Here is a 23347-nt window from a genome sequence, read left to right on the forward strand (position 1 = left end):
TATTCTTCATATATATATATATATATTTATCTCATATATTCTCAACATATATCCATACATATATATATCCGCAACATAACCCCTCCCACTGTGACTTGAAGGTAAAAAGTGACACAAAGAGGATGAATATATCTATGACTTAAAATATATCTTCTTCCACTGAGCGTATAAAGGAAGTTACACATCTTCGGTATCATTAGCACTTCAGTACATACTGTATAATTCCACTGCATACGAACAGATACTGCTGTTCCAAGCTTTAAACCTGCAAACAATCAGTGTTTCTTTACAAAAACATGTGCTTGGTGAAACAAAGGAGGAAACATAAGTGGAAAAGACAAACAAAAAATTAAATAAAATAAAACCAAGGTAAAGCGAATGATTTTGAAGAGTAAAAACATTTAAAAATCTCAACAGTTACAGACACGAGCAAGGATTTTTATTTTTATTTCTACACTAAGCAAGTATTCACCTGGCTTTTCCGCATACATTATATTCCAACAATAATTAATAAAAAACAATTTTGGTTGGACAAATAGAAATTAACAGTCTTGATTGCATTTTGGAGTCTATATATATATATATATACGTGTATATATATAATATTAAATAACAAAAACAAGACATCTATTTAAAAAAAAAAAAAAGATGCAACTGGAAGAAAGACAACAGTTTTTATATAGTTCCATTCAGACCCGCTTTTGGGGGAGAGAAACATAAAAAGAAAAACTATTTTCATGAAAAGTAAGTGCATGTCTATGAGGCGCCATAGAGCTTCACTTTATGTGGAACAAAGTGTTTTCTACCTGGCAGACCTAAAAAAAACAAAAAAAAACACACACACACTCAAAAAGACAAATTAAACTGTTGACTTTAACAAATGCAAAATGGAGTTGTTTTAGACTCAAAACATCACGCGTCATAAATTTCTGCACGTTTCTAGCCCCGCCCCATCACAAACCAACGTTCAAGTGATTAGAAAATATATATATATATATATGCTCTTTTAGCTTTCAACCTCAGTACCAAACATAAACAAACAGGTAATTGATGTCCATTTAGGTCCTCAAGATGGCGATCACAAGTACAGTTGGTAGTTTTGCAAAAAAAAAAAAAAAAAAAAGGTATGTGTGTGCGCGCGTTAAATTAAAAATAAAAAGCTTCAAAACGATGGCAAAAGCATACCTGATAGTCGCCGTAGCAAAACAGTGTTCTATAGATTAAGCTGATTATATATGCATAACTGAGTCAGTTTAAGCTTTTATGATTATAAACATCATATATAGCCTGTAGGTCCAGTATTCTGCGACAAGCATTACAGCACCAAACGTTTCATCATTTGGCAAAAATTCAAGCTTTAAGTGAAAGACAAATGCTTTTGTTTAATAATAATAATAATAAAGTGTTACTGTGACGCTGTGATTTGTATAAAGCTAGCAATAACATTTCCCCTCTTTTTAAATTTTTTTTTTATATTTCCCCACCCTATTTAAAACAACAAACCCAATGTTGTCTTTTTTTTTCTTTTTTTTTTTTAAGTATATTCAGTAGTTTTTGTTTCCTGCTAAATCTTGGTGTGCGGTCTGTTTGGCACAATATCACAGCCCTTTTTTTTTTTTCTTTAAATTAATCATAAATATGGCTGTGATACATTAGAGTCACAAAACAGATTTTTTGGTTCCAAGATTTTTGCAGGGAAAGAAAATAGGAAAAAAACAAAAAAACAAAAACAAAACAGAAACGAATACAATATTTAGCGCGTCTAAACAAGCTCTGCAGAGCAAGTATCACTCTTCCTGTGGACAGTAATGCTCTTCGTCTGTGTGCCTCAAGCAACACACTTTCAGGTCGCTGGCGCACACAGGAAAAAAAAGAAAAAATTGCATTTAATAAGACCATAATAAGCTCTTTTCATAAATTAAATAATTAACATTTCTTTGTTTAGATGATTAGCCTACCTCAACTCGAAAAAATAAAAAAAGAAAATTACAACACCCCACCCAACTTGCACCCTCGAAAAAACAAACAGGAAATAAAAATACATCACCAAAAACCTGATTCATCTTATAATTCATCATTAGAATCATTCTCTTATAGGCGCTGGGCCCAGAGTTGGACACATTATAATAATAATAATAAAATCTGTACATATTGGAGTTCCCATACTAACAAGACTTAAAAAAAAAAAAAAATCATCTCTTTGTTGTGTACTTGCACAATTAAGTAACCTCGAGGTTTGATAGCACTTTGGAGTTGATTGTTTACCAGCTAGGTTTTGTGTACATATATATATTAAACATCAACTTTTTTTTTTTTTTTTTTTTTTTTCAGATTTGTTTCTCAAGCTTGTTTAGATTTCTTAGTCCTCGTCTGGAGCGGCGGTGGCGTTGCACTCGCCCCAGTTTGATTGGTCGTTGTCGGTAGGCTCCTCCCCCTCCTCCCCCTCCACTTCCTCGGCGTCGAAGTCGTCGTCGCGAGGAAACTCCATGCCCTCCAGGCCCTCCTGAGTGGCTTGGTGTGAGTCGGCGCAGTCGGCGCACACGCCGTAGCGCCGCGAACCGTGACGGATGCCGACGCTGGCGGCAAGCATGAAGATCTTCTTGCAAACCATGCATTTGTATTTTTTGTCTTTCTTGTGCACCTGAGAATAAAAATGAAGCGGGATGATTGCAAAAAAAAAAAAAAAAGAAAAAAAGAAGAAAAAAAAAAGTTATTGGAGTTCTGATCGATTTGTGACAATTTTTAAGCTAACCCCATTTTAAAACGATGGTTATCGGTAAAGCAACATCCTGCCCTACTATGAACTGTGTAGATTTTATTCGCAGTAAAACCAATTAAAGGACAAAAGATTTGGATCTTTCCCTAATTTATACTGCAGACTAAAGTATCTACATAGAAATTTTCCACAAATGCAAGCAAAAAAATTGGCAGTTGCACAAAACCTTAGTTAAAGAAATGACTCAGAAAGTCTATTGTTCTCTAAAATGTTCATAAAACTTAAAATAAGTAGACGCACTGTTCACTGCAGATCTACGTTTGTCTGGGATTGTAATCGTTTCTATAAATTTACCCTTCCAAGAAAAAGATGAATGCAAATTTTAAGTAAAGTGCAAAACTGCTGGTTTTCGTGATCGTTCTGGTTTTGTCTTTTACTTGTTTTGCATGTTTTAAAGTCAGTTACACACTCTGTGATTGGTCTGTTGATGATCACATGTGAAAATCAAAGCTTGGAAATTCTGTAAACTTTAAGTTGTAAAACAGGAAAAAGTCACTGTTTGTATACATAACATTTAAACTATTTCAATAATAAAGGTCTCAATTGGTTTTGAGGCGGCCAACGACAGAAGCTCTGCTGGTAACGGATTGGTCAAGAATCAATGGGAAGTGAGAGATAAGATTAATTATTTACAGGGATGCATTAAAAAAAAAAAAAAATTCTCAAGCTGGTAGAAGCCAATTAAGTCAACTGATTTCACAGTAATACAATTAGAGTCACTTCCTGGTTTGGCTACTTTGTTGTAGTGTGACCAATAAGCTCAAAGCATGCAGCCCCGTCCCAGGAAAGAGCCTGTCTAAAAGGATCTTTGCAGGTTATGTCTCTTTTTATATTATTGTGTGAATTCCTTTATACTACAACAACTGGTCCTTTAATTCAAAGATATATTTGGAAAATCTCATACCAGCCCACGCTTAGATAACAGTGTCTTTTCTTATTAAATTCTGTGGATTATCCAGATGAGCCTTTGTTTGTTCGTTCAAGATTTAATACCTGGAAACAATCATCTTTACCTTTTTTCTTTTTGGCTTATGAGCACCGATCCGTTTTTGTACCACTTTGTGAGTGACCCTACCTCACTCCCTGTTTCAACGGGAACTGATAAAGAGTCTGAAAGACTCTGCCTGTGCACTCACTCCCTGAAGGAAAGCTGCCAGACGCAGAACACAAGGTGGTGTGGAATGAAGTGAGAGGCCAAAAATCTGGAGGGTTTGGCAGCGTTCGGGGGATGCGCACTGACCGGTGGCGAAACGGAGGAGAGAAGCGGGGGGCGGGGTTCAGTGTGCGTGTGATGACTCACCAGGGAATGTCTCTTTACGTGCTCGCGGCGGGTGAACAGCTTGCCGCAGATGTCGCAGCTGAAGGAGCGCACACCTGAGTGGATGATCAGGTGCCTCTTGAGTGTGCGGCGGTGCTTGGCGATGTAGTTACAGTGGGGGCACTTGAGCTTATTGAGGGCTAGGTGTGAGGCCTCGCCTGAGGAGAGAGAAGCAGAGCAGCAGAGGACGATCAACCAGAGTCGCCGTCCGTGAAACTTCAATTTGCGTTATCGGGAAGTTCCTTTCAACCAATAACGCTGAGAGGCAACAAGACTATTATCATAAAAGCTGCATTTCAATCCGAGGGCCTAATGAGGAAAGGGGGTGTGTCAGGAACCAATATCCTGTTTATCAAATCAGTTGAGAGTAGAGATGCGGTGACCATTACTGCAAAAAAAAAAAAAAAAACACAAACTGAAAAGATGCATTCAACATCATTTGCTCCAACTATGGAAGTCTGATAAACTGCAAAGGCACAAATGAAATCATTAAAAGCGTCTGTGTTGCTGTTGCTACGTAACCAGTGTGCTACACGGAAAGAGGAACTGCAGCCTAGTGCTAATTATGAAGCTCGATATAACTGAACACAATAAAAGATACTGAATTATGCACAAGCTAAAGTCAAATTTTTATTTCTAACCAACACCAAGTTTCATCAGTTTATTATGTAATAATTATGTTTATTTAATAAAAAATGTTCTAATTTTGCATGCTTTTTTTTTTTTTTTTTCTTTCCCCAGCTGGATTTGCAGAAAACGCTGCAGTGATAGTCTTCCTGTTAGGAGAGAGGGGCCAACACGGCAGGGCCCTTTGTTTAGGCCAGAGAGAGCAAAACAGAGGCGTTGTTAAGGTAGCTTGCCAAGGGGCGAGGAGGGGGGATGGTTGATGAGAAGCAGGTCACCTGTGTATTCCCCTCGTGTGTGTGGCTGTGGGTTTTAAACAGCTGAAAAGAAGGAATCAACTGCAATCTGATTGTTTAAGCTACATGGAAAGTTGCAATGTCTTCGCTGTCTCGGCGGCGCTAAGAGGTGATCTTGAAGGGTCGCGTTAACGTTTCTTAAATTGTGTCGCTCTGGTTTGCCCTCACTGTACAGTTTGTTCCTCTTTTGTCTGTTTTTATCTCGGTCTGAATCTCAACGCTTCGGCCCGACTGTCACTTTACTGGGAACCCCTACTAATGCGACATCCGGTCTTTCTGTATAAAAAGTCGCAACATGTTGGCATTTCAAGCATTTTATGTTTGAACTCTGAAGTCCCAATTTCCAAATTGGTAGCTGGGAGAAACGTGAACTGGAATGGGAACTGAACAGACTGAAAGGAAAAGTAGGAAGTTTTTCCTACTACGTGGAAGACTTAAAAGATCAAAAATGGCTCTTGCAGAAGAGAGAGCAACAAACAGTTAAGTTGGATGTCTGAAAGTTTGTATCTTGATAAATCTGATTTTTTTTTTACTGCATAAAACACAGAAAAAAATATCCTTTTAAACCGTTTTGCCAATGAAAGAAAACAAAAGATAAGTCCCACTAGTATTGTGACTCGCAGCTGGAACACCGGTTAGTTCAGTGTGATGTCATGTCCGGATCCGGTTCTGGATTCCAATGTGAATGGAAAGCTGGATTAGCCGACAATGCTGGTGCTTTTATACACCCATCACTTTTCAGAAGACATGCACTGCAACGACTTTGAATTTTTTTTTTTTTTTGCTTCACCTGTGCATTGTGTGATCATTCTAACACCATTAGGCAGAAAGAAAAGGCTCACGCTTCACTGTTCCTGTTTGCTCTGCTGTAACAACCAACAATGCACTTGAGGACATGTTTCCCCTGAGAAAACACCTCGTCATTAGTTGGAAAAAAAAAAAAATCCTCTTCAGGTGAATCAATTACACGTATAAAGCCTGGTTTAAAGGATTTATGTGTAAAAGTGTGACTCAAACCTTTTTCAAAAGAAGCACATTAACAAAATCTTTCATTATTTACTAAATTAGTTGGCAGTTTAAGCTGTGCTCCAGAGAGTGGCATCTTACCATTCTCCCAGGACTCCCCTTGCTGTAAGTCTTGCATGATGCTATACTGGATCTGATTGGCCAGCTCTAGGAAAAGGGAAGGAGGGGAACAAGGGGGAGGAGAGAAAGAGAGAGAGAGAGGAGAGGAGGGTGAGAGCCTGTGGGGGATGCACACCTCACGATGTTCTGTGTACACAGCCAGCCACCCCCACTCGACACAAAGGAGGCAAACAGACACTCATAGAAGCCTACTGTATGTAAAGCAGAGGTTCCCAAGACGGCAACAAGCTAACTAGGTTTCCAGCATGGTGGGGGTTAATTAGAGGATGACGGAGTAGAGCCTTCACACCGGCTCGTCTTACACTCCGCTTTTGTAAGCACCTGTGGATGTGTGAGTATACCCTGCCTAAAGCATCAGTGCTTAGAGCCCATTAAAGACACACCCCTATGAGTGAGTGTGTGTGTGTGTGTGCGTTCATGCTCCCTGGGTCAATATTTGGAATAGTGAGGACAGCCCTGGTGCATTAGAGTGGATTAGGAAATGAAGGGACTGCCCCTGGCAGCTTTGCACCTCTCTGGGACCGCGGTGGGGGGTGGGGGGGGGATAGTTACTCTGCATGGGTGTGTGCACTTTAGAGGCTGGTGTTCATGCAAATGCCCACCTGCTCTATGTGCCTGTGCAGATACAATCATTTTAAAACAATCCAACAGCCCTGCTTGGAGCAGACAGAAGAACCTGCTGGCTGTGTGCTGTCGGAGCGCTCAGCGAGAGCAGCAGCCAGTGACAGTAAAGTACTTTAATCCTGTAAAGCACTCGTAGCTGTGCTTGTTTTTAAACGCTACAGTGCGACTCTAAACTCACTGCTGTGTGTTATTTTGGGAGGTAAAACTTCAAAAGACGCAGAACCTAATTGAAAACAAATATGAGAATATCATCTGGATATGCCTCTATGAAGATCTAGCGTAATCATTACAGCCAGGTTCATATTTTCTAGCGCTGTCGTATGTTAATGCGTGCGATTAATCCAAAAAGTTTAAGCAATTTTGACCTAAAAGCCTCTATCCTGCAGAAGGTTACCTAGTTCAAAGCGGCACGTTACACGGTTTTGTACTGCGCTCACAAATGTGAGTGAAAATATGAGCAAGGAGAGGCAGGCTGGTGGTGGAGCAGCAAAATTTGCCACTGAACGCACCAGCCTGACTCGCACCAGAGTTTGAATCCTGCCCTCTGCTCCTTTGCTGTGTGTTTTTCGTCCCTATGTTTCAGATTACTGTCAAAATGAAAGCCGCAAGAGCACAAAAAAATTCTTAAAAATAAAAGATAAACAAAGAAAAACTCATCATGATGGATGTTTGGTAAAAACTAAGGTAGCTTACTTATTGGAACAGTGAAGAACCTTCCACCAAAAAAACAACCAGTTGATAGTTAACATTTCTAGATTTTGTTTCAAACAAAACGATTTCTTGTAAGAGAACCTGGAGAACTGAGATGTTTGGTTCGAGTCAATAAAACATTTAACAGGTTTTGAAAATTTCTATGTTTCACAGTGATTAATTACAGCACTAGGGTGATTAACTTGATTTTTTTTTTTTTTTTAATCAATTGACAGGACTGGTATTTTTCCCCTCCCTTTCTTAAAACGTGAAAGAAACAAACAAAGAAGTGTGGAGAATGCNCTCAGNCTGCTGNTGGTGTTCTGTCTGATGTAACTGTGTGAGGGTTGGTGTTAACGGTAAAAAAAATAAAAAATAGCATTTAAAGCTGCAGAAAGAATGCCATCAGAAAGAATGCCATCATTCAGGCCACTGTGTTTCCATCCTGAGGGCCTGGCAGCGCAGAACAAACTGAAGCCACAAATGAAAGCCCAAATTGTGACATCACTGTGGGAAACTGGGACGACTAACATCGCTGCACAAATACTCACAGGTTCAGATGGAAGCACGCATCCGGGCTATTTAGCTTTAGCAATCAGATTCAGTGAACAGTTTTCACCGTCAATAGAAGGGACGATACATCCACACAACTTTATGTATTCTCAGTCATTTTAAGACAACATGAGACTGCTCTACAGTAGGAATAAATAAATGGGCTCTGTTTGCAACAGAAAACTAGAGAGATCGAGAGAGAAGGAGAGAGAGAGGGAAATGCTGTCACAAACAAGTAACGTGATGTCTATAAATGGGACAGGACAACTGGGTTGAAAAACAGCATTAAGTGGGTTACAAGTACTCCACATGCATGTTGAGTACTACTGAGCCTTCAAGTCTTTTTTATCACCAATGTATGGGTCTAGACAGAAGGTTACCTACCCTTTGCATGAGGGGAAAGTGAGAAAAACAAATATTACCACATGTTACATTGCTGTGAGCTAACCGTCACGGCAAATATACGATACGCTTCAACGTCTTTGATCGAGCTTAACAAAATCCCCACAGAGAGTGTGTGGGTGTTTTTACACGCCGAGTAGGGTCACACTTATCTTGTTTAAAGCAACATGACAGTGTGGCTGGCAAAAAGACCCCTGGGACCACTTATTGATAAATCTAAATGAATAGTTCAGCACTACAGGGGTTTTTTTTAACATTCTGGAAGGGTGAACGCTAACCGGGTCAAAAAACATATAACACTTCAAGAAGATTGCTCTGGTTTCTTATTTAATACAAAAATTCAGTAGGTACAATTGCAATATTGCAAAACACATTATTTTATTCATTATATCATCACTGCATTTTTTTTTTATGCACACACTGTTTGCTGCGAAGAGTTTTGATTGGCAGAAACTGTCCTCCACTGTGGTAAAGTGTTTTATTTGATAATGGAAGACAGTTCATCCTGACATGAAATGTTTCACTACTGGATAATAACACCACCTACTACAGGGACGAGGGGACAAAAATGATTCTTAGAAAGCTGGCAAAAATCAAACCACAGAAAAATACATTCATTTTTAATGTTAAAAGCTTAATTTTTCTTTGCAGATCTAGAAATGATTCATCAGCATAAACAACACTGAACAAATACAAATCACTGGTTCTCTTTGGGTATGAAACAATAACCAGTGTCAGAATACAACGTATAGCCAAAAGCATGATCAAAAGTGCTCGTATTTTCAAAATGGGGATGGAAATGTCCAGGGGTCTCAGTTATAAACATAGAGTACGCTCAAAATAACGCCTGAAACTGGTATGTCACTTTCCACTCAAAGGTTTTGATCTACAAACAACAAACGTGTGACCCCGCACACAAACTCTGACCCACTCTTACTACTTACGCTTGTTTTTGACACCGGAAGCTATCGTAAGCATTCAAAGCAGCAAAAATAGTTGAAGTTTGGAGTGTCAATATCAACACATCATAGATACAGATCCTTCTACTCCACATAAAGGAATTACTCCTGAAAACAACTCCAGAGGACTTGCTTCAAAAAAAAAAAAAAAGAATTATCTCTTTAAAGAAGGAGAACAGACACTCCTCTGATACTAAAAATAAAACCACTCCAGTAAAGTTTTCTAAAATCATCTCTTGGTTCTAAACACTAATTGTTTTACAACCCTGCTTTCATATGTTCAAGACTGTGGCAAATAAGTTCTGCAACTTTGAAAACAAAACCACCTTTTGAGAAAACAAAAAAACCCCCATCTACGTCTATAGTTGAGTGTCTTACAGAGTTTAAGCTTCCCAGCATGAGGCTATATTTAAACTGAACAAGATCTGAGAATATTAACTAAATGTAAGAGACGCGTTTTTCTTTGATAACCAGCATGTAGCTTTCTTTGGGAAAACGAGCACAGGTGGGTAAATAAAGCGGCGCAACAAAGATGTGTAGAGAATAGAAAGCAGAGGAGTTGGCAAACTTTACTGGTGTTTTCACTAGACCATTACAACACACTGGACTTCTTCATGCACACGCATAGGAGGAGCTGGAGGCACTAAGAGCATTCAAGTGCATTTAGGAAGGCCTGGGGGAGCAACAGTTTCCCCTGCTTCCTTCATTATCCTACATCAGGGAGGCCTTTGCTCTCAAACACACTGAAAGCAGTTCTCCATTTCTGCACAGCCTTTCTGACACACACACACACACACACACACACACACACACACATCTCCTCCGCTTGTCTATACCACTTCACCTAATATATGATATCATTATGGGCTAAATGGGACCAGCAAAAGGAGGTGGTTTGAGCCAGGAGATTATCAAAAGCACAGCACTGGATACACATGCAGGGAACAATGAGTAGAGCAATGTACAGATTAAGAGATTTAGGAGGGGAGGAGGAAGAGGCAAACTGACAAAACGATGGGAAAAGAACAATTTTGTCACCCAAAAAGGCCTAAACTTGAAGACAGGGCAGCTGGAAGACTTGTGAGGATGAAAAAACCCAGCAAACGTCTAAAGACATACAGTGTCTTGCTTTGAAGTTTTCCACATTTTGCAGTTTTAAAACACATTTCAGTATTCTATTTTACGTGACAAAGTAGTGTATTTGTGAAGTGGACAGTAAATCCGTGGTTTTTAAAAACATTTTGGGAAAAGCGTGTCGTATTGAGCCCGCCCAATCTGCACATGGACAGATGGAAATTTTTTGCCAATTCTTTTTTGCAAAATTTCCCAAGCTCAGTTAAACTGGAGGAGAGTCTATGTGCTGAAAGGAGTAATCCACAGCATGATGCTGCTACTACCACACTTCACCACAATGAAACAAGTATTTCACCTGTAGACTGAAAAAGTTCAATTTCTCATAACCAGAGTCCCTTCCTTGAAGTTTGTTGTGCCTCTACGCGTCTTTTGGAAAACTTTTTTCAACAATGTTCTTTTTTTTAATTTTTTTTATCCAGACCAACTTGTAGCGGTCCTGTCAGCAGGGATAATCTCTGCTCCCTCTGCCCAGCCTGTTTACATGGAACGTCATGTCCTGGTAGGTCTCCAGTGGTGCCTTACTTTTATTTTCTGATGATCGATTAGCAGAGGTTCAAAGCTTGGGACACTGATAAATTAAATGCAGGCCACACTTTTCAGATTATCACCAAGATTTTTATATTAAAAAAAAAAAGTTCAAAACCTTGTAAGATTTTTCTACCATTACAGAAATATGCACTACTTTGTGTTGCTTTATCGCAAAAAGTCCCAGCAAATGAACAAGTCAGGCGTGGGAATACTTTTGCAAGACACTGCAGTTCTTTATGGCTGAATACAAGTACTGATTAGCTATGTTTGAGTCAAACTTTTACAATTATTCTGCAATGAACAATGGCAGTTTATAAGAGAAAAAAGTTGATATCACATGTTATTAGTTACTTTGAGAGCAGTAATAACTCCAATCAGAATAAATTCCATAAGAAAAGTCCTGATATACAATAATATCCAATTCAAAATAAGTAAATATAAGTATTTTTTTTTTTTTTTTTTACAAAACCGGTCAATGGAAAGTAGAAACGGTAGATGAGCCAGGAGAGTTAATGAAGCATATGGCAGATAAACAACTAGCTAATTTGGTAACGTCACTGCTGGACACAGGAACTTGCTCTCTTTAAAGCCCCTGACCATGTTTGCAGAATCAATCTCAACGCATCACTCAAGTAAATAGGAAGCACACTGTGACAGAGTAGGAGCAGAAATTCCTAACATGAACTTTTATGGCTAAACTCCAGCCGCTCTAGCTAGAAAACCCCCAAACGCATCGACTGATTATTTATATCCCTACATTCCTGAAACATCTCAGAAATTCTTGCATCATCTGCAGCCCCCCCCCCCAAAAAAGATCCACAAAACAGGTCAGTTTGAAAAGTTATTACAATTGGTCTCTATATGAAGTTCTTCTCTGACCCTCCTGTGACCCTGTCCATTGTTAATCTTTAGGTACTAGAAGCTTATGTGCTAGAGGCTACTTACATATGCAAAGCACGTTAAACTGAATGCCCTCCCTTCCCTGCTGTCTCTATCCACAGCTTCTCATTCACAGATCAGCCATAACATTGTGACAACAAACAAACTTGTGAAAAACAAACTGTTGTCATCATAGTGGCAGCGGGTCTGACGTATTAAACAACAAGCGAGCAACCTGCTGTCGAGGTTCGTGTGTTGAAAGAAGTAAAAATAAAGAGTAATTTATGTAAAAAGATTAAGCTACTGTGATCCAAGGTAAGACAACTGGTGAAACCGATAACACGGGGAAGAAAGTCAAGGCCCACTGATATGCAATCGGAGCAGTTCCACTCGTTGATAAGATTTATGCCATTTATTGATATGACAAAGAGCAAAACATTTCTAATTTTCAGACTCTTAATCCAACAAAGTGCAGTAACTCAAGTTGTTTAATGGGAAAATCAAGGATGAAGGATGTAATGGAAACATTATTTCAGAAATTTAAGTTTTATACGATAAACAAAATAAGCTGTAGAAACTCAAATATGTTTGATTTTTAATTCCCCCCCCCCAGATTTAGGCTTGTAAAATTCCAAAGTTACTGACAATGGACACAAGATCAACAAAAGAAGCTGAAATGATTAATCTAATGTTTTTATTCAAATTGATGAGAGTCTGTTTGGGTTTTTTGGTTTTAGGATAAACAAAGTTTAATCCAACAAATCATTAATTAAACAAGTATAATTCATCAAATCCCCACTTTAGAGCTTTGACAGAGCTGAAGGAACTGATGACAACTTTGGAGGCAGATACCATACAGACGCCTTGTTGAGTCATACAGCTCAATGCTACTTTGACCTACTCAATATTAGATGTGTAATCACATGGTTATGGCTTAACAGTGTATAATCTTCACATTATAATCGCACTCAGGCTATATCTCAATCAGAGTTGTGAAATGACAACAGTAAACACGAGGAAATGCTTTCTAGATCTCCAATGTACGCCTTACCAGCATTTTCTGAGAGTGAGGAGAAGTCCTCTCTGGGGTAGGAGGCCGACGGCTGGATGAACATCCCTTCATCGAATCCTTCTTCGGGCTCTGGCTGGAAGTTGTAGACGAATCGCCTTGTGGTGGTCTGCTTTTTTCGCCGCCCGCTTCCCGCGGCAGCGTCCGTCGCCTCTCGCTTTATTGCGGCAGGCGCTGCCGCGGTGCCCCCCGCGACCGGCTCGTTCCAGACGAAGACCTGCGTCTGGCTGTTTGCCGCCCGCATGTCATTGGTCTCTGCTGAGTCAGATGAGGTTTCATTGTGGTGGGTCCAGTTACCAGACGCCCCAGGGGTCACAAGGGCACAGCCCTCGACCCCGGCCGCCGTCACCTCTATGTCACTGGTTTCCTCCTTTACCCTGCCATTAACATCATCTTCTTCAATTGCATCCTTTCCTTGGTTGCCGCTTGCCTTGATTGACAGCTTGGACAGGATACTCGTGGCCCAAAAGTTGCTTGGTTTCCGGTCCAGCCCTCTCTGTCCCTCCTTGGCCACCGTCTGCCTCTTGTTGTAGTCCACCACCACCGAATCAGGAGCCTCTTGCTTAATGCTGATATTCAGGGCGTCTTTTATGAAAGCCCTGCACGACTGTACGACCTCCGTCATTTGGAGGTAACTCGCAACGGTCATCACCTCAATGGCATTTTGGCTTGTGAGCAGCAAATTTCCGGAGTAGAGAAAGTCGAGGATGACCGAGAAGCCCTGCACGGCAGCAATATCAAGGTGTGTGACAGTGGCTTGGTCCTGCGCCTCGCTCTTGGTCAGACAGTAGAGAGTCTTGAAGTAGCGGCTGCCCGCCACCAGGATGTTCTTGTGTGCGCGGAACACCTGGCCTGAGACAACTATGTTCACATCACAGAGGATGCCACTTTTGCGCTGTTTGTCCAACTCTTGTAGTAGCTGGTAACAGTAGGAGTTTTCATTGGGCTTGTTGCGGTAGTCGTCCTCTGAGCAGTTAGTGGAGGGGCTGGTGTTGTCCGATGGTCTCACAGTCTCCTTATAGCAAAAAGGGAGAAGAAAACAAAACATTAGTGGGGGGGAAAAAAAACAAACAAAAAAACAACATATGCAAAATCTCATGGTATTAAATAGAAACATGTTGCCTCACAATGTAGTCCAACCATGAAACTTGCATGTTTCCTACTAGCATGCAAGTTGGTCTCAAGGAATGAGTATTGTTATAATCCCCAGACAGGAAGGTGTGTCCGTTATATTTGACACCCTGAATCTATGTATGAGACGTCATATGAAAAGGTTTCATAAAATCTCCAAATGAATTTTAAATGAATCGCCGTTCAGTGTCAAAATACCAGGTTTAGGTATGTCCATTAAATTATTTTTGGATTTTTACAAAAGCCCTTCAAAGAGCTTCTGCAAGTTTCAGAGAATTAAAACACCTGCGATAAAAAATGAAAACTTGCAATAATGACAAAAGAATAACTTGGTAACTTTATAACTTGCTTTTATCCTGCATTTACACATTTGTTACTGGACTTTAAATCTTCACGGAAAAAAAAAAGACTTCAGTAAGCTTCATAACACTGACTTACGACTGGTTTGGGCCAAATGCTTCAAACCAAAATTTGTTACATTTGCGTTCTCCTATGAGGAAGGAGAAGGTTGCAGAAAAAGTAACAAGAAAAAATTGAGCTGAACTAGAACCATGGCTAAAACACAAAGAATGAAGTATGTTTCTCAAAAACAAAATAAAAACAAATAAATTAATGGTAGAATCATAAATTTAAGACATAACAGAGTGAAATGATAGACATAATATGGGAAATTTTAAGGTATTTAATACTTTTACATCTAAACTTTACATTATTAAATTTAACAATTTGACTTAGCAACACTCAGTTATGATATACAACCCTTTGTTTGTGGCAACAGTTTAAACTAGAGCGACATATTAAATAGTAATCACTTATTGTAAAATTTCTATTTGTTAAAAAAGGGGGATTTTTTTTTCTAAGAAAAAAATAGTTAAACTATATTGCTCTCGTGATCTTAATCTTGAGTATTTCCTTCTCTGACACCGTGTACGCGTCTTGCTACACCTTACTCAACTTTCGCACAAATTCAGACACACAAACAGGTTTCATCCGTCTGTTTATATACAGTGGAAACATGCACACACATCCCCTTGACTCTCTGTGTGACACCACTGCACCTGCCTCAAAGAGGTGAAACAGGTTCAACAGGCTACTGTTAAGAGGGGGGCAGGTAGGAATGAGGCAGCGAAAGACATTACTTAAGGCTTGCTCGTAAACAGCCATATAATCAAATTGTTTCCTCAAACAAACTTTAACCTCATAACGACAGATAAAAAAAACATGCAACGAAAGACTTTATTAAGCAGTTATGTAACAGACAACCTGCCGTTTGCTCGTACGTCAGGTCTTTCAGGTACGTACGCGTCAATAAATATTTTAATAAGTTTCCCAAAATACCAGGGAACATGTACAGACTCGCTGAATTTAGCGAAGCAAGTGAGAGAACAGGGTTAAGGTGGTAATAAGGATCAATCTCTTGGGAAATATCAGGCTGAGTTCAATAAATATTTGAGCTTTTACTTCTTCAGCTCCTAAATTACTTTTTTCTTTTGTCGTTTGCATATACAAGTCAGTTAATATACACGCATTAGATACAAGAACACAACCTGCCTGTTGAATGGGAGGAGAACTGGCAAAGCATAGACCTACTCTGCAACATCCCACTCACCCGGGTATTCATACAGCAGGGAGGGGGAGGGCAAAGAGCCAGCATGACAGGGAGCAGAAGACAGTGTACACATACATGCACATGCTCAGTAAATACATCATTATAACCCACAAAAGGCTGGGCTGAGGTGAGCCCTTTAAGCGTCCCGGTATAACAATAGAGAAACGTTTTTAAATGCTGAAGAGCATAAAGGTGCTTTTTGTTTTGTTTTGGGCTTCCCCCCCCCACCCCTCCGACATAACACACACAAGCAGAGCGTAGATCTCTGGCTCATTTTCGAATTGCACAGCAGATGTCCTAATCCAGAATAATTCACATTGCTCTGGCCCTGCATTTTTGCCCCCACCCACCACCATCTCTGCCTCGCACGCTCGCGTGTGCACGCACGGGTTGGAGTCAGGCTGCCCACACGTACACACAGCTGGGGCTTCGGACCGGGTAATTCAGATTAAATCCATTTCTCAGAGGTCCCCACCCAGCCCCCACCTACCCCCCACTCCCTCCACACTGCAGCTCTTGTCCAGGGCAGCCTGGGCACAGAGGGCTGTATGGGAGGGTGAGGGGGGTTTATCATCCTCTGCCACAGCTGGAGGGGGGGGGGGTAGAGAGATGGAGCGAGATGGGATAGAATAAAATGAGAGGCAGAATGAGGGAGAGATGGAGTGAGTGGAGGTTGGGTGGTAGATATAAAAAATAAATAAATAATTAAAAAGAATGCAAAGAAACTATTAAGAGACAACGATTGCAAGGGTTTGTGGGAGAAAAATAAACATGTCACACACAGATGACAAAATAAGGTAAAAGGAGAGCGATGAGAATTATTGGTGCGCAGATTAACGACGTGAACTAAAGGACGGGGATTGAGAGAGCGAAAACCTGAGCGGCGTGGAAAAAAAAAAAAAAAAAAACACAGGCTGAGGAGACGATGTGGAGCAAAGGGGGACAGAAAGCCAGCGCAATAGAGAAGGAGTTGTCGGGTCACCCCATTTTAGCATTCACAATAGCCTGTGCTCTCCCCGAGGCTGATTGTCCACTCACTGTGGGCCTTTGTAAAAAGGCTTGGCACTCAACTCTCTTATTACACAGCAGCTCCCACTGACAAATGGAGAAAAGAGTCGTGGTGCATGTGGGTGAGTCTAAGAGGTTGAGCAGGGAGGATGAGAAATTAGTCCATGATGTACACATCAAAGCCTCTGGAGGGGTACATCCACCCTGCTGAGTACTAAGGTTGAATGTATTTGCGTGGTAAAGTGAAGGTGCACAGAGATCAGCTGGTAAACACAAGTGGGCAATATTGCAGCTTGCCTGGCCAGTCAGGAACTAAAAATAAGATTTTTATCTGATTAGTAAATGCACCGTATGAAAAGGCTAAGACTACAGGCATCAATAACCCTCTTCCATGGGGAAGTTGTTACTGTGGGAAGAAGAAAGTCAGCCATCTTCAGTATCAGTGTGGTTTTTAAAAATGAACTTAATGGTAGCTGAGATGCAACAAGTGGAGGACAGTTGTAAAGAAATAGGCTTGGTGGTCATTTCTTTTGCTTTTAGAGCAAAATTATTTTTGTGGGATTGTGACTACATGGAAAAATTTGTAGGTCACTCTTATCATCACATATCACAAAGGTTTGTGAAAATATGTCCAAAATGACCATAGTCACACATAATGAATTTAGAAATGTTAGCAGATGTTTGAAAACCTCAGAGTAGAGATAAGTGGGTGTCAGCCTTCTTCAGGGCAGGAGCTCATTATCATGCAGTGCAAAGAATGTAAGAAGAAATACTGCTCAAATCCGTTTCTATCACTAATATAAGATGCTACAAGTATGAAGCATGTAAAAACAAAGTCCTATTTATTATGTTCATGTTTTTTAAAAAAAATTATATTTTTCCTAAAACAATGTGTTGCTTCTGCTCCAAATCAAAAATAATTATTGGCTACTCACAGCAGATGCATCTTTAACTATCCAATTTTAGTTCCAAACGAGAAAATATAATCTGCTAAAACCTGATTCTGGCGGGCCAAACGTTTACAAAAACAAGAGATCAGAAATTTGTCACGAGTAAATCAAGAAGAGCCACACAGCCTTTTGAGTTAAATTGTACTTGTTGGAGGTTACCATTTTGACTTCTTCTCTTGATTTGACAAGCTTTTAACCAATCATATAGCAACAGGAAAATATAACCTAAAAGATGGGAGATCTTTTTGCAGGTCTCTGCACCTACAACTTTTAACTTCCCACAGATTTTCTCTGTTTGAACGTTAAAATTCCAACTATCCGGGTGCTGGATAGGTTGCTTCATCCTGGCCTCATCAGCGGCAGCATCCCTTCTCCAGATGTGCCACGTATGAGCTGAGAGCTACAGAGTCCAGCAGACCAATCCTGTGCAGCAGATGCTGGAGGCAAAACCTAACTAAGCCAAGAGAGAATTGAGGGACAACATCAACCTCTGCCAAGTCCTTATTCGTTCCAGAGATTGTAAAAGGTGAACAGAAACCAAGAGGAGATGGGCAAGACAAGTCCTTTGATGTAGGTCAAAAAGAAAAGTTTGCAAAGCCAAATGTATGCTGCCAAAAATCTAGTGATTTACAGGTGCATTAAATGAATCAAGATGGCTTTAAAGTCAAGCTTAGCAATGTAGTGCATCAGCACTCAAGAAATTTACAACTTCAAAAACCACAAACCCAAACAAACCACAAAGTACCAAGGCCAGCAGATGCATGAAAAAACCTTTAGACACTCACCATGAACAAAACCACGTGATGCGACTCCTGTCTTCATGCAACATAAAGACCCACTGGAGTCACTTTTGTTTACCTTTAATGCACACCCGTACCCCCACCCACCCAGCATCCACCCCGTCCCATGACCAGCCCAGCCCAGAGGCCATCTCCACCGAACTTTGCCTAATGCTACTGCGTCCTCCGCTACGCCTGGCCCCTCCTCCTCGCCCGGCCCGTCTGTCCCTTAGATGCTAGAACAATATCGCAGTGTGCATTTGGCCCAAGGTGTGGGAGGGCTGCTCTGAGTGTCTCCCTGCGTACTGACAATGCTAAACAGCTATGGTGGGGGTGCCACAAGAAAGGGGGTTTTTAGCAAGAAGAATTCTCCCTCTGGCTTCACCCCACCCATTCCCCCTGACCTGTGGCCCCCAATAAACATCCCATCTATCTGCTAGTCTCCACCGGGTGTGTCTCCTTCCCCATTTGGGGAGACGCTGCAATTATGAGTAAGCGTTTGTCATAACCAAATTTAGGGAGGGGGGGGTTGAAAATTACTTAACAGTTCTGAAAATATCTTAATTTCCTGTCTGAGAATTAACTGTGATGATCTCATTTCACACTAAGATCAAGAAAAAGATAGGCATCGGCTAAGCTGTGATAAATAATTTTTTTTTTTATTCCAACATAGCATATTTCATTAATTGTCTGTTTAGTAACAACGTAAAGAAAAGCATGACAGTGACACAAAAGGGAAAAAAAACGGAGAATGAAAGGAGAGAACAGTTGTATAGGACTGGAACAAGTTTCAAGTGACAATTCAATGCATCTTTGTTTCATATGGTAGAAATGGAAACACAGTCATAGCTCGGCTTAAAGAGTTTAAATAGAAGGCGATAACGCATAGGTCTGTGAGCAGTGGGCACTGGCATAGGATTGACACATACTTGATTACTCTTCTGAGGAAAAATGAGGCAACAGTACATCAGTACATCATGACATTATGCATATAAAACAAAATGGGAACTGTTGGGAACTGTAACAAAATTCTCAACTGTTGCCTGTTCAACATTTAAGATCAAAACATTTGATTTCAGACACCCAAGGTCTACTTTCATCCTGCTGTAACTTCTCACCAGAGAGAAGTAGCATAGGAAGCATAAGACAGCACGGAGAGAATCAAGAACAACAGCCCCCTTTTTTTCTGAGGATACCCACATTTACTACAGCTGCCCGGGTGTACCGAGGCTAATTGAGTTAGCTTTAACAAATGCAGCAGAGGCCTGACTAACATCAGGAATGAGTGACGAGAACAAGACATCGTCTCATAACGCCTTTAATGTGCTGCTTCACAAAGCTTTACGACTTCTATTATCATATTCAAGAAGCGGCCCTATGAAAGCTCTGAACTGAAGAACACAGATCTGAAATAAATAACTGTACACAGCTAACCAAGTTGTACATACAAACTAAACACAGAAACGGGACTTTGTAGCTCAAACAGCCTCCTTAGTGGTGTCTGGGGTCCTTGTTGCTAGGGAAAAGCCACACCAAGCCCCTAATCCACTCCTACTGCTCTCCTTACCAATTAGAGATGTGTACAAGTTAGTGGATGACTTTAAGTAATTCTGATTAGCAACTGCGTGTACAAAGGAAGGGAACTAAATGTAGTAGTGAAATCCTCTCTGCTCACAAATTAGAGTCAAATAGGACCCTGTTCTTAATTCTCCTGACAGCTCAGGCCAGTACATGAGGCTGTATGCGACCATGATTAAGGAACAGAAAATGTGGGCACTAATCGGTGAATCAGTGTTTCAAGCCGAGCAGTTTGTTTATACGGACATCACAAACAAATCTGCTGTAGATGTGTTGCCTCCGCTCTGATAAAATTAAGAAAACCAATAAAAAGACCTCATGCATATCAGCAAATAAATACTTACACTATTAAAGCGTCTTGACTTTCTTTAACAACATTCAAATGACGATACTGACAATTCCCGTCTACCTCCCTCACCCTTATGGTCAGTAATTTTTATAGCCTGATATAAAAAAGAAGTCATTGCAAAGTCAGTGAGTAGATGGTTGTTATAATAATAATAATAATAATAATAATAATAAATTGGAATGGCGAACTCCATGCAAGCATTTTTGTGTGAGGGAGTTGTTTATGTTTATTGTTGTCCATTTTTACCTGCACACAAGACTTTTAAGATTTTTGTTTCTGAATCAACTTGTGAGGAAGTGTGGTTATGAGAGGTATGGATTCAACCAGGTATGGATTCAACATTTTTCAAATAAAAACAAATTAATCAAGATTTTATATGACCTTCTAGCAATATTTACGATCATGTCAATTCATTCAGAACAATATTTACAGGAGCAGAGCTATAATGCTGGTTATGAAGTTGGGGTACCAATGGCAAAAAGGCAAACTGAGCCAGAGCCTTTCACATTTTGCATACCCAATAATATATTTGACTACAGTAGTCGCATCAGAAATTCACCTCTTCCTACATTTATTGTTTCAAAGAAAACAAGCTGGTAATGTCATTGAAAGCTTGATCAATGCATCTCTAATGATTTCCATAAACGGTAGGCAAAAAGTCCAGTTGTATAGATATAAGATGATTCAGGTGATGCTGTGCTACTTGATTACAAACATCTATTTCACTGATTCTTCCCTGTTGCAAGGTCGCCTGTGGGCAAAGCAAGTTGTCAGGCTCCAGCCAGCATGATTTACTCCCAGCCTCTTGTTCAGCCTTGCAAGTGACACCATCTATGGATTTTGGGGGGTCATTCTCGCACAATGCCTCTAATTTAGCTCCCTGAAGGGAGGAGTAGGAGGAGGTTGGTGGAGGAAGAAATGCGCCAAAGGTCACCCGTGACTGCAAGGCAGTGGAGTTAGCATGAGAGGCGGGGGGTTGGGTAAGGGGTGCGGTTCCCCAAAGGCTGTCAGGGTCGAGCCCTTGCCATTGTTTGACCTCTAGGCAAGCTAGCAATCAACACAAGAGCCAATACAATAGTACTAAATTCTATATGACACAATTACTGCCATACATTTGTGAATCAAAGTGCTGCTTTAACGATGCATTCTGAGACTCAACCTCTTGGTGTAGCAGGTGTCAAACAGAAGCAGGTGTAATTACTCTGATATCTGAAGGGACAGTTCATTTTAAACCTTGAAATGTTTTCTTAAAACCATCTTTAAGTGACTCACTGTTATGGGAGCACCTCACCACCGTTAATGACCATCTACCTTTAGCTTGACAGCAACGCCTTAAGCGGCTAGAAAGCTATGCTAGCTGTTAGCTAAAGCTAGAAGGCTGGAGCTAACTAATTAGCCAGGGGGAGGGATTGGGAAGCTTAGGTAAAAGCCAATTTTCGCCTTAGCTTTATATTTTAAGTTCTTCAACGTAAAAAAACAACGATAAAACAAGTAAAGAAATGATAGTTTAACAGTTGTCTGACTGGTATTTCATGTTACGTAGGTAAACGGAAGCGGAGCCAGCTAACGTTACCTGTTTGGTGGGGTCATTTCTACCGTGCTCGGAAGACAGGTGATGTCTCAGCAGCAAGGCCCGCTTGTAGTTTCGGCTCCCTTTGACGAGCTCGTCGCTGTTTTTAGTGGCAATGTTGTGGCACCAAGAACAGGACATGAGTCCCGTCTCTTGGCAGAATTTGAGCCATGGGAATTCTTGCAGCCACGAAGCGTGGAACCGTGAGTGTTTCTGAAGCAGGGTCTGCGGTCTCATCTCTACCCCAGATTTCCTGGAACCAGTTTCGCCTCCCTTCGCAACGCCCCGACACTCTTGTCCTTCTTCAGTGTTGTTGGTGGGACCGTTCCCCGCTGTCCAGCTATTCCCCTCCCTACACCCGTCGTCTCCTTCAACCGAGCCCGCACGATCGTCCCCGTCCCCGGCTGCACAGCTGCCCCCTTCCGGGTCCTCTTCCTCCTCCGCCTCGGGCTCCGTGCTGTCGCTGACAGACCCAGCGCCCTCCACTCTCTTCTGCGACGGTCCCTTCGCCCCCAGATCCCTGTCCTCCTCTTGATCCGGCCTATTCCCGTTAAAATGTCGGTCTTGACAGGCCGGGGCCTCCCAGCTGTTACAGTTCCCCCCGCCGATGCCGCTGGAGCCCGTTAACCCAGCTGATCCACCTCCTCGGAAAGCCAGAGACCTGCGATTTCTCTCACCGGACATTTTTTCTTTATAAATATTACTATCTTCACTTTCCCAACAGAGTCTACCCTCCAGCGAATAAACAGTGAATTTAAAAGCGATGTCTTTCCCCGAAAGAGATGGCCCGCCGTCGTTTCTTTCCCCTGCCTGGCCCTCCCGGTGAGAGTATGTAGGTTATGCGGAAATAAATAAAGGTTTTAAACGCATAATGAATTTCAGGGTTCTCGCTGCGTCCGCGCAGGCCCCGCAGAGGTCGAATGGCAACGACTTTCCTCCCCACAATGCACCTCGACCAGAGCGGGGGGAGGCTGGAGAGACAGAGAGGGAAGGGGGGAGGAAGGGGGACGGCTTTAAAGGGAGATGGGGGTGCTGTTGATCTGCAAGGGGTCCTTTGTATTTTAAGGCTGCACCCATTTTCCGCGTGCTTTTCATCTTTTGACTTTGCTTTTTTTTTTTTTTTTCGGTCTATAAATGCCGACATGTGTTCCCCTCTTTAGCTTAAAGCATTGTGACCACAATGGTCATATGACTTCTACAGGAATACATTAACCGGGAAGTGTACGTTTTAATAATAATAATAATAATAATAATAATAATAATAATAATAATAATAATAATAATAATAATGCTATTCTAACAAATTTATTCTTCTCTGGTATTCTTGAATAAATATTAATTAAATGCTAATATATATATATATATATATATATTCA

The 23347-nt window shown here is 40.9% G+C and overlaps 1 protein-coding gene across 2 annotated transcripts; it reads right to left on the minus strand.

The window, feature by feature from the left end:
- Positions 1 to 1677: 1677 nt before the first annotated feature.
- On the minus strand, positions 1678 to 22956 carry zbtb10 (zinc finger and BTB domain containing 10). Of its 2 annotated transcripts, XM_015026651.1 has the most exons (5): positions 21975 to 22955; positions 12980 to 14012; positions 6122 to 6187; positions 4077 to 4252; positions 1678 to 2641 (listed from the first exon to the last, which is right to left on the minus strand). In XM_015026651.1, the coding sequence occupies exons 1-5, from the start codon at positions 22653 to 22655 to the stop codon at positions 2360 to 2362; spliced, it is 2238 nt and encodes a 745-aa protein (XP_014882137.1). In that variant the 5' UTR covers positions 22656 to 22955; the 3' UTR covers positions 1678 to 2359. The 2 variants fall into 2 exon arrangements, with proteins under 2 accessions (XP_014882137.1, XP_014882146.1); XM_015026660.1 differs by lacking the exon at positions 6122 to 6187 and having other exon boundaries at positions 21975 to 22956.
- Positions 22957 to 23347: the final 391 nt, after the last annotated feature.

This window comes from Poecilia latipinna, unplaced genomic scaffold, assembly GCF_001443285.1.
Source record: "Poecilia latipinna isolate Pla-1442-1.1 unplaced genomic scaffold, P_latipinna-1.0 Scaffold99, whole genome shotgun sequence".
NCBI lineage: Eukaryota > Metazoa > Chordata > Actinopteri > Cyprinodontiformes > Poeciliidae > Poecilia > Poecilia latipinna.

Excerpts from the sequence above, each read along its gene's own strand:
- zbtb10 (XM_015026651.1), bottom strand. The coding sequence starts at position 22,655 with ATGTCCGGTGAGAGAAATCGCAGGTCTCTGGCTTTCCGAGGAGGTGGA. Across the intron at positions 14,013-21,974 it reads GAAATGACCCCACCAAACAG|GAGACTGTGAGACCATCGGA; the intron begins GTAACGTTAGCT and ends TTTTGCTATAAG. Across the intron at positions 4,253-6,121 it reads AGGGGAGTCCTGGGAGAATG|GCGAGGCCTCACACCTAGCC; the intron begins GTAAGATGCCAC and ends CTCTCTCCTCAG.